Source organism: Mesoplodon mirus (assembly GCF_964341445.2).
Source record: "Mesoplodon mirus genome assembly, chromosome: 3".
NCBI classification, from domain to species: Eukaryota; Metazoa; Chordata; class Mammalia; order Artiodactyla; family Ziphiidae; genus Mesoplodon; species Mesoplodon mirus.
This window is the reverse complement of record NC_138978.1, coordinates 2210780-2221425: the sequence shown is the minus strand read 5'-3', so window position 1 is coordinate 2221425 and position 10646 is coordinate 2210780. Positions and strand designations below refer to the sequence as shown.

General features: G+C 63.5%; 1 protein-coding gene across 7 annotated transcripts in view; it reads right to left on the bottom strand.

Annotated features, from left to right (window-relative positions):
* Positions 1-4017: 4017 nt before the first annotated feature.
* TP73 (tumor protein p73) overlaps positions 4018-10646 on the bottom strand; it is a 68448-nt gene continuing 61819 nt past the window's right edge. For 5 of the 7 annotated variants that reach the window (XM_082615603.1, XM_082615602.1, XM_082615604.1 and 2 more), the window contains 8 exons: positions 9575-9684; positions 9113-9255; positions 8674-8762; positions 7765-7886; positions 7197-7345; positions 6794-6932; positions 6333-6426; positions 4018-5032 (listed from right to left, as the gene is read on the bottom strand). In XM_082615603.1, the coding sequence (XP_082471729.1) occupies positions 4694-5032; positions 6333-6426; positions 6794-6932; positions 7197-7345; positions 7765-7886; positions 8674-8762; positions 9113-9255; positions 9575-9684 (1185 nt within the window). In that variant the 3' untranslated portion in view covers positions 4018-4693. The remainder of the gene's footprint in view (positions 5033-6332; positions 6427-6793; positions 6933-7196; positions 7346-7764; positions 7887-8673; positions 8763-9112; positions 9256-9574; positions 9685-10646) is intronic. The other 2 variants (XM_082615607.1, XM_082615606.1) reach the window with 2 other exon arrangements.

Genomic DNA, 10646 nt, shown 5'->3' with positions numbered 1-10646 from the left:
ACGCCTTCTGGCAGGGTCTCCTCCGCGGGGGGCCTGGGAAGAAGGCAGGGCAGGAATTGGACCTCGTAAACGGGCCGGAAGCTGCAGCTCCCGCTCTGAGCAGCTCCTCTTCTGTGTGGTGAGCAGAGCGGAGGCTGGTTCAGCATCTGAGACCGTGTGCCGTGCACCCGGGGCTGCAGGTTCCCGTGGGCCCTTGGGGCAGTTGTAGCCGTCTTTAAAAACCAAACCACTTCCTTGAAGCATCTGTGAGTTTGTGCACAATATATAATGCAGCACTATTCTTAGGAAATGTGATATTAAAGAATCATTTTTTTAAATTCTTGACTGAACATATAGCCTTTCTCTTCGGGTGCCCATGGGGAGAGGAGATGATGCTGTTTCCTCCCGAGGGGCCCGTGGCCGCCTCTGCTCCCTGGTGGCTACTCGGGGGACTGTCCCCAGAGCCCAGTGCCTTGCAAAGTGCCAGATCTGCTCTGAACCCAGGTTATCTTTCAAAAATTACATGCCAGCCTATGGGAGATGTCTTTATATATTTGAACATAAGTGTGTATTTTAAAAGTACCCTACTTTTAGGGGCTTCCCTGGTGGCTCAGTGGTTGAGAGTCCACCTGCCAATGCAGGGGACACGGGTTCGTGCCCCGGTCCGGGAAGATCCCACATGCCACGGAGCGGCTGGGCTCGTGAGCCATGGCCGCTGAGCCTGCACGTCCGGAGCCTGTGCTCCGCAACGGGAGAGGCCACAGCAGTGAGAGGCCCGCGTACCGCAAAAAAAAAAGAAAAGTACCCTACTTAAAAAAAAGGTTTTTTTCAACAAAGATATAAAAATCGCCTTGTGCTGAACACACGAGCACTCCCGTGCTCACGCCTCAAAGGGCTGGTTTCAGGACCCTGTTGTGATGCTTGTGGCAGCCTCTCTTTCTAATTAACCTTCCCGAGTCCTCTTTCCTGTCCAGTCCTGAGGTGCTGGCGTCAGTGATGCAGATTCCTGTCACCGCAGTGGGGCGGGGACACCTCACTGTCACATGAGGTTGACGGCTCTGGGGAAAGGGCTGAGAGGTGCGGGGAGAAGGGGGCACCCAGAGCCCCACCCAGGAAACTGGGGCCAGGGAGGTGGGCGGGGATCCATCTCACCTTGTCCTGCTAGGTTTCAGCCCCACGTCTAGAAAGACCCTGGCCTACCTCGCGGTTGAACGGGTTTTGAGAGCCCTCCTTTTGCTGTAACAAGTCCCCAGTCCCTTATTCACAGGTCTGACATCCAGAAACCTGAGGCCTGGAGGGACGGAACGAGGCCCGGTGCCCTGGAGCCTGAGCTCCTGAGTCTTGCAGAGGAACATGAACTTCAACTCGAAACAGCTGGAGGACTGTCTACAGGGACGCCCGGAAGACTTCCTAAAGTCGGCCCCAGCCCCTGCCCTTAGGAGGCCTGAGGTGGCTGGGCCGCAGCCGGTCCCGTGAGCTTAGCTGGCGGCGCTCGGACAGACCCGGGTGTCGGTCCTCAGGTTGTCCTTGGACTCGAGTCCCCGCGAGGCACACGGCTCTGAGGCGCAGGGGAGGATGGTGCCTGGGGGCGCATCACAGTCACCGAAAACACGGGACAAACCCAGATGGGGCGCCCGCCGGGTGTGTGTGTTGGGGTGTGTTTGTGTCACGTGTGCTCTCATCTTTGTATCTGATTCAATCATAAGTGTCAGTCATCGGAACGTGTGCTTTATTATGTTACAAACCCAAAAATTCCCACCAAAACACAGCTAAAAAAATAACACATTTTCCCAAGATTACATTCCCAAGAGAAGGTAATAATATGGTTGGAATAGATCCATTAATACTGCTTGGAGAAGCATCGCCTTGAAGAAGCATCGCCTTCCGTTAACGACAGGGGTGGTGTTTTCTTAAACCTTAAAGCGTTAAAGCGCTTTAACCGATGAAACAGAAGCAGATGTTTGTGTCTGCAAGGCTGGCATGTCCAAGGGGACAGCGACACCGCGTTCTTGGTCCCTGCATGTTGGGGACCAGGGCCACTGAAGAAGCCACCCAAACCTGGGTGGGGTGACCGCCCCCAGCAGCCGGGAGGAGCCGGTGGGGAGCGGGCAGCTGTGCTCAGCCCGGCCGGCGTCCATGGGGCCCGGCCCGGCCCAGCCCTCTCCCGGCCGCTGCCCTCCTGCCTCTTCACAGGTTTATCTTCTTTTGATCTTGAGTTTCATGCAGCCCGTCTTTGCTCCCGTTGCTGTGCGTGTTCCTGAGACCACGAGGAAGTCCCCACCGGCTCAGTTCTCACGGCCGCTCCACTGTCAGTTCTGGGAACAAAGGCCCAGGAGCCACGGGGGCTCATCACGCGGGCCGAAGGGGCGGGGAGCCTGGGCTGGGCCCTCTGGGAGGATGCATCTCCCCTCCCTCTGGGTTGGGGGTACACCCGGCCCGTGCCTGCACGTCGCAGCCCACGGACTTTGGGAGCACCCTGGGGCCCCCGTGGCCTCCCCACCAGCCGACAGGATGAGCCTGAGGGACAGGCCGGGCGCCCCGGGGAATCAGCTGCTCCTCCGTCAGGTTCGTGGGCCCCAGGGGAGCTGAGGGAAGGGCCTGCAGCTCCCAACGGGGCACGACTTGGGGGCCCAGCGTGTGTCACTGGAGTGAGAGCCGGACACCACGGCAGCGGCTGTGACGCTGGGCTCAGACCCAGCCCTCTGTTCTTCATTTTCCTTGTCGGAACCTCAGGAACAGTGTACTTACCCCGGGCCTTGTGAGGGTGTCAAGAGGAAACGGGACGGCCCATCGGCCAGTCCGGCGCCGCCAGGGCATGTGTCCGGGTTGCCAGGAGACTGCAGGCCCCCAGGAGCTGAGCCCACCCCCCACCCCGGGGCGGTTGGTCTGTTCCCCGTGGCTCTCAGGCCTGACTGCAGGCGGGGCCTCCTGGGCGCTGAGGACACCCCCTTCCGCCCCCAAGGGGGTCCCCAGGGAGCGCATGGTGGGGGGAGGGGGGTGCTACCCTGGACGCAGGCACCTGCCTTCGCACAAATGCTCTTTTAAATAAGTAGAGCTGCTGCGCAGTGTTTACACTCGACATCCAGGATGAAGCCCTGGTCTGGAGGCCTCCTGCCAGCGGGTCAGGGGCGGAGCTGGCCCTGGGGCTCCGTCCCCTGCTGGCTGGTCTCTGAGCCACTTAGTACAGCTGACACCCCTCTCTCTGCCCAGTGCCTGCCTCTGAAGAGCCTGGGAACCGAACAAGGGAACTGGAACTTGAACACCCACTCTTGAGAGCTCGGCTTCTGAGTGGACCTGCGTGAGGTCCGCTGCTTCCTAACTTCCCCGGGCCAGGGACTTGAGGGGGTGGTTATAGCAACAGGAAAACCCCCAAAGGGCAACTAGGGGTCCGTCTGCACCGCCTCCTGGCCTGGGGGCCTTGGACAGGAGGGCCCAGACCGCAGGACTAACCACAGGGATCCAGGCAGAGTGAGGGACAGAGAGATGCTACGAACGTAGTAGGCGGCGTCTCAGCGTACACATTGGTCAGGCGTCCCTTCATCCCACCTGCCTGGAACAACATCCCCCCTCCCACCACCCTCTGTGGTCTTGTTTCCGGCCCTGAAGTTCTCTGGCTACAGCAGCTCCCAAGGCTTCTTGCAGATGGAAATGGCCCCATTAGCTAGGGTGCTGACACTGTCTCCCCCCAGCCCGCTGACTCCTTGGGGTGTCCCATAAAGGCCTGGACCCCCTCCACCTGCCTCAGCGCTGTCCCCACGAGGACAGGAGGGCCTCTCCCGCACAGAGCCGGCCTCCCAGGGAGCAGAGTGGGGCCATGGCTGCAGGCGGTGGGCTCTGCCCTCCTATGCCTGCCTCCCAACCCGCACATGGAAGCAAGTGACCTACCCCTGCCTGGTGTGGACCCCGCCTGGTGTGCCCCTCGGCTTCCTTAGCCCAACTTGTTTACACAGGCCTGGGAAGACAGGCATCCCGCTAGGCTGACCGGGCGTAGATGTTAAGAACAAAAGTTAATAAAAAAAAGAAGGCTCACCCACCATGTAGAAAAGGGCATCATTTTATCAAATATTGACACTTTCCAGTGGTCTGGGGCGCCTGCTGTCCGTGTCTATGCTAAGAGGGCCACTGGGGAGAGGGGCTGCCGCCAGCAGCGTTGGCACGGGTGCTGGCTGGAGGCCGCCGACCAGGAGTTTCCTTGCCTCCCCGATTCCAGTGAAACTCTGGTTTTTGTTTGGGGCAGGAAGTGGGAGGTGGCTGCAGTGGGCTTTGCACCAGCGGTCAGGTGTGCAAGGGCAGACCGACCCTCAAGACCAGCAGAGGGACAGCCTCAGGCAGAGATGTAGTCTGGAGCCTTGACCCGAAAACAGGAGTGTTTAGGTACAAGCACCAAGCCGTGCTGCTACCCAGAGCCAGAGACATTGAAAAATACTTTGTGGCAGTCGGTCAGCAGAGCCCCCAGGAAGGCAAGGCAGGGAGGGGGAGGCCCCCCGGACCCCGGGAGGATGGGTCCTGGGCGCGCACCCTCAGCGCAGCTCCGGGAGCCCCTCCTCACGGGCATCCCCCTGCCCAAGTCCCCTTCCCGGCACAGCCCAGAGGTCCTGCCTCCCAGGGCAGTCGGTGACAAAAAGGAAGCAGACATCCAGCGCGGCTCCCGGGGCTCTCCGCTCTCTGGGTCGGTAGCACCGGGTCGGGGGGCCCCGGACGTGCCGGCCCCCCTTCAGTTGGCCTCGCTCTCCGTGAACTCCTCTTTGATGGACTGTTTGCGGGACTTGCAGTCCGGGAGGTCGAAGCCAAAGTCGGCCCACTCATCGGGCCCCGCGCCCCCAGCCGGGCCCCCGCGGCTGGGGATGGTGATGGTGTGACGCACGCGGAAGTGCACGGCCTCCATGACCCGCTGCCGCTGCAGCTCCCCCGGGCCCCCGACAGCGATGCTGGCCGCGTTGCTGCTGGAGCGGATCAGCTGCTGCGCGCCATAGTCGTGGCTCTGCTTCAGGTCCTGGAGGCCCCTCCAGATGGTCATTCGGTGCTGGTCCGGGATCTTCAGGGCCCCCAGGTCCTGCAAGCGTAGCGCACACGGCCGCCCCGTCAGAGGGCTCAGCGGCAGCCTCTGCCCTCTCCCCGTCCCTCCAGGGGCTTCGCCCGCCCCTGCACAGCCATCGTGGGGCCACCAGGAGAGAGGCGAGGAACCCACACCCCAAGGGCCACCTGTCCAGGCACTGGACGGTGCGGGTCCGAGGAGGGGCAATGCTGGGCCCGCCCTGTGCCTGGTGGTCTGGCCGCACTGAATTCTGCCCCAGACAGGTGGCAGGAGAGCTAAGAAGTGACGTGTGGGGACGGGGGTGGGGCGCTGAGGCCACTCCTGGGCCCTGAGCACAGTCAGAGTGACAGATGGAGCTCCCCCCTCCCCGCACACCGGGACCTGGAGGGCAGGCGGGGCCCCTCCCAAGGGCAGAGCAGATCCTCAGGCTCCTGTCGCCCGCTCCCTCCCCACCCCGCCTGGCCAGGCACGAGCATCAGCTGGTGAGGCACGGTTAACATGCACTGAGCTAGCTCAGTAGGGGCCACCAGGGATGGGTCGGGAGGGCATTAGTGGACACACAACAAGGCAGCCCTCTGAGCCACTGGCCCCAGCTCCCTCTGGCAAACCCGCATCTCTGCCCTGTGGCCTTGGCTGGGCACGAGCCTGGACGGGCCTCTGACCCGGAGCCGGCTGCAGAGCAGGGGCTGCGGAGGCTCCAGCCCACTGAGCTGGAGCCCCCCAGGATCCGGCCGACAGCTGTGTCTCCCGGGTTCTGGCTAATAGTCATTACACTCAAGGCAACACCAGGCTACGAGTGCTCATTGCTGGGACTCTTGTTTAACCTAAAGACAAGCCCTGGCTGTGAGGTCAGGGGTCAGGATGCCAAGGGTGGGGCACTCGTACCCCGCACATCCTGGACCAGACATTCAGTTGCTGTGCATGCACGGCAAGCAGTTTGGGCCTCAGTTTCTCCCTGTGTAAACGGCACTGAACTAGACCAGCCCCACGACCCTTCTGGCCTTCGCCTTCTGCACTTCTTCGTGCCTTGGAGACAGCCAGTCCTCCAAGTCAAAGGCAGCCGGGCCACAGGAGACAAGACTCAAGTCCAAATGAGGGGCCCGGGTGAGTCCCGTCCAGCCGCATGAAGCCGGATGTCAGCACATAGATCGGGCTGCTGGTGGGAAGGTTTTCCAAATTCTCCAGCCCTCCCTTACACGGGGAGGACAGGACACGGAGGGACTTCCCCGGCAAGGAGAGAAAGCTCCCTGACCCGCGGACAGGGCCCTGCACTGGTCTGGGGGTGGGCTCCCTGCACCTGCCCTGCCGGGGCCGTTACCTCTATCGTTAGGTTCTGCAGGTGGTAAATGTTCTGTAACCCCTGGGAGGTGAAATACTCGATGCAGTTTGGACACCCCAAGCCTGTTAAAAAACTGCAGAGAGAATCGGGGAAATAAAGCAGCATTAACTTCTAAGAACCTGGCTGTGCGGCCCGTCTGGGTGGGCACTGGCCACCCCACAGGTCGCCCCTGCCCACCGGCAGCCGCGGTGTCGGGGACGCGCTCACCGGGGCACAGCCTCCAGGAACCCCTGGCTTTTTTGCTCTCCCTCCGAGCACCTGCTGGATGCTCACTCCCGACACCCCTCTGCCCCGGTCTGTTCTCAAGACAGCAGAGCGTTCTAGCACAGGCTGCGAGGAGCAGCAGGCGAGGCCACCCCCGGGCTGGGGGCCAGGCGACCAGGAGCCACCAGGGCTGAGGTTAGTGGGTTAGTAGCAGCGGCCGGCAGCGGCCCACATACCTGACCAGGCTGGGGTCGGCGTGGTAGGGGGGTGGCGGGGTACAGTGGGACCCCGAGACCATGGACTGGGAGCTGGGGCCGCCGTTTATCTCGCCGTTGGCCGGCAGGGCGTGGCCATGGTTGTTGAGTATCCCGGGGCCTGGGCGGGAGGCAGGTGGGACGGTCAGAGGGGGCCGGGCCGGGCGCCCCAGGCTGTGTAGGGGAGGCTCGTAATGCTCGGCCCTCCCCAAGACCGGGAGTGGACAGAGGAGACTGTCCGTGGCCGTGCCTCCTGCTCCTGGCGGGAGCTGCTGGAAGGAGCAGCCATCGAGAGCCCCGCGTGGTCCTGAGCTGGGGTGTCTGGAGCCAGGCCCGCCCTCTGGGCCTCCCCACCCATCCCGGCCACACTGCCCGCACCACTCACCCATGGGCGCCAGGTTGGGTCCGGCCGCCGAGCCGTGCAGGGGCGGCTGGCCCACCAGCTGGTTGACGGAGGGCAGCTTGTTGACAGCCCCGTGCGCTTTGTTCATGGGCGAGAGGACGGGCCCGTAGGACGGCGGCTGCAGGTGGCTCCTGCTCGGAAGGGACAGCTGGGGTCTGTAAGAAGCACCTCCACATATAAAGCCCCCCTGCTGCAGGGGCCTGGAGCCCCCGCCCTGCGCTGAGGTGTCAGAGCGCCCGCCTCCTCGCCCAGCCTCCCTGCCGGACGGTGGCCACACTCGCCACAGGCCCGCTGGCAGGCAGGACCCAGGCAATGGGTGGGGGTGGGGGGGGCCCTGGAACCGGCCCTGCTCTTGGTGGGTCGGTGTCCCTCCCACCACCGCCCCTCGCCTTCACTCGGGAGACATTTGGGCTGAGACGCCGCAGTTCAGGGAAGGCCTCCCGGGGGAGGAGACGCCAAGCGCGGCCTGGTGCTGCTGGCACCGTCCCTGCTGGGTCGCTGGGCCCCGTCCTTCTCCCCCGGGCAGCTGGGCAGGGCGGGCGGCACTCACGGCCTCTGCAGGAGCTGCTGCTGCTGCCGGTAGGACTCGACCAGCTGCTGGGGCACCAGCTCCATCAACTCCAGGCTCTCCTTGACCTTCATCAGGATCTCAAAGTTCTCCCGGCCCCGCACCTGAGCACAGAGAGGTGGACCCTCTGCCCAGGTGCGTGTGGGCACCACCCAGCCCCAGCCCCCCGCGCGGTGAAACGCCTCTCCTTTCTCGGGGCTCCCCAGCCCCCCACGGGCCGGGAGTCCCCCGACCCTACTTTCCTCTCCCGGGAAGCAGGTCTGGGGGAGTCTGGTGGGTGGGTCTCCTGTCCGCACAAACCACGCCCACCCCTTCCTACCCTTGAGACTTTGCCACACCTTCCCCTTTCCACAGCTCAGCACACTTGGGGTGCTGGGATGTGGGGGCGCTGGACAAATACGGGGCTTTTAGAACAAGGAACTCATTCCTTTTTTTTTTTTTTTTTTGAAACTCATTCTTGAAAGACTCAAAAAATGATAAGCTCACGTCATGGAGACCAGTCCTAACAGAGCAGGTGGGGTTTTATCCGAGCTGGAATGGCCACATCACGCCACAGGCTGTAAACTCACTTTGGTGATGTGGCTGGGGCCTGCCAGGCTGTGGGAGCGTGGGATTCCTGGCGCGTGCCCTCCCCGGCGGTGGGGAGACCTGCGCTGCCCCACACACTGTATCATTGTATCTACAGCGAGACTCCTGCGCTGGGAGCTGCGTCAGGCCAGCTCTCTCTCTCTCTCTCTGAGGGCTGGTTCTCCCTTCTGGGCCCTGCAGCCTGCAGAGCTCGGGGTCTCAGCTCTCAGATATGCCAGGCTGCACCTGCCACCCTGGGGGCCCCAGGTCCCCTCCCCCCTCCCCACTGCCCCAGCCTGGGGGCCGCAGACGCGGCACACTCACGTGAATGTAGTAGGTTTCCTCATCCCCGTGCCGCTTCTTCTTCACGTTGGTGCTCAGGGCAGGGATAGCAGGGGGGCTTTGCTTGAAGGCTGGCAGGGGACGGGGTGGGGCAGCTTCGTGAGCAGGCAGGGAGGAGGGGCCACGCGCAGGTTAGCCAAGCCGACCCCGCCACCTGGCGTGAGCCGACCTTCCCAAGGTGCCCCTTGTGGACAGGCTCGGAGACCGGTCACCCACTTGGATGAGCAAACCCGGGCGGCCACCCACACTGGACGGAGGGGACCGGGGGCGGCCATGTGGGCGGGGCTGGCTCTGTCCCCTGGACACAGGCTCATGCGCTTCCCCCGAGCCCCGAGACAGGTCCAGCTGCGTCCTGAGGGTGGCCAGGCTCTGATGTTCCAGGGTGGCCGTCCACCCGCACTCCCGCCCCGGCCCCGCTCACCACGCTTGCTGGCAGCCCCGCACTTGGCAGCGTTCTCATTCAGGGCCTGCTGCTCGCGGAAGTGGTCTTCATCCGCTTTGCGGTCTCGGCCAGGACAGGCACAGATGCGGCCCTCGAAGGACCGGCGGCCCAGCACCTGTCCGCTGTCCAGGGGCACAGCCGGGACCGTGAGCTTTGGGGCCCACCGTCCCCGCCCACCTCGGACCCCACAGGACCGGCCTTGATGGGCCGAGGGCTCAGGGCTGAGTGCCCAGCGACTCTGGGACGCCAGGTCCCCTGCGTCCCTCCCGAGGCAGCTCCTGCCCCAGCAGCCCCTCCCAGCACGTGGCCTGCAGGGCCCCTCCCCAGACTCTCATCCAGGGCCTGCACCTCCCCTTGCTCATGGCCTCCCTGTCTCTCCAGCAAGCCCCCCAGCAGCACAGGCCCCAGTGCCTCCCCCACCCCCGTGTCCGGCAGACTCACTCCCGTGTCTCCAGGGTGATGATGACGAGGATGGGCCGCCGGTTCATGCCCCCGACGCAGCTGCTGTTGCACATGAAGTTGTACAGGATGGTGGTGAACTCTGTCCCCACCTGCCACAGGAGGGGCAGGGAGAAGCTGTGCTGTCAGCACGTGGGCCCCAGGCCACAGGGCTGGGGGCTCCTGGGCTTCCAAGCACCTGTCCCTCGCCTCTCTGGGTAGGCAAGGGGGTGCTGGGCCCTGTGGTCCTCTGCCGTCTATCCACCCGTCCACCATCCATCCGCCACCCACCCAACCCTCTACCTATCCAGCCAGACAGCCACACAGTACACTGAGCGCCACGTGCTCTGTGGGCTCTGGAACCAAGAGAGCCTTGGCCTGGTTGCTCCAACCACCTCCCCTGGCACGGGCTGGGGGTTGGCCCCGGAGGCTGGGTGTGAGCAGGCACATGCACAGGCCTCTGTGGGCACAGGTGTGTGTTTTGCAAACTGTGGGCTCTTCTGGGCAGTAGGGTGCATGGCATAGCTCTGGCAGAGCCGTCTGAGTGGGCTCCCAGCACACACACTTATTCCAGGGAGTTTGTGGAGACAGTGAGATGTGAACCCGGGACTCTTGACCTGTGGGCATCCCAGTACCACAAAATGGGCAGTTGTCACGGTCTCTCTGGGTCAGGATGACGGCTTAGGAAACCTGGCCTTTCACAAAACTGCTGGCACGTGGCAGCCACCAGGGGGCGGGAGAGACCTGCTTTCCTGGTCCTGTAGGTGCCAGTGAGGCTCGGGGGAGGGAAGGCAGGGTGGTAAGCCCTCCCCGGGCCCCGCCAATGTAAGGGCTGTTCCTAGGGAACCACAGTGGGTCCTGGGGGTCCTGAGGGACCAGGTACAGTGACGGGGCCTGGAAGGGGGGTGCCTGGAGGACTGGGTACTATTTTGGGGGGGGTGCGTCTCAGACCCAGGTAGAGGAAAGGTGAGGGCTCGCCGTCACCCGCCCACCCTGGGAAGCATGGCCCACAAGGTGCATTGCTGGGACTCGGTCTCCACCTGCCATCCTGGCACCCCCATCCCACCGTCACTGG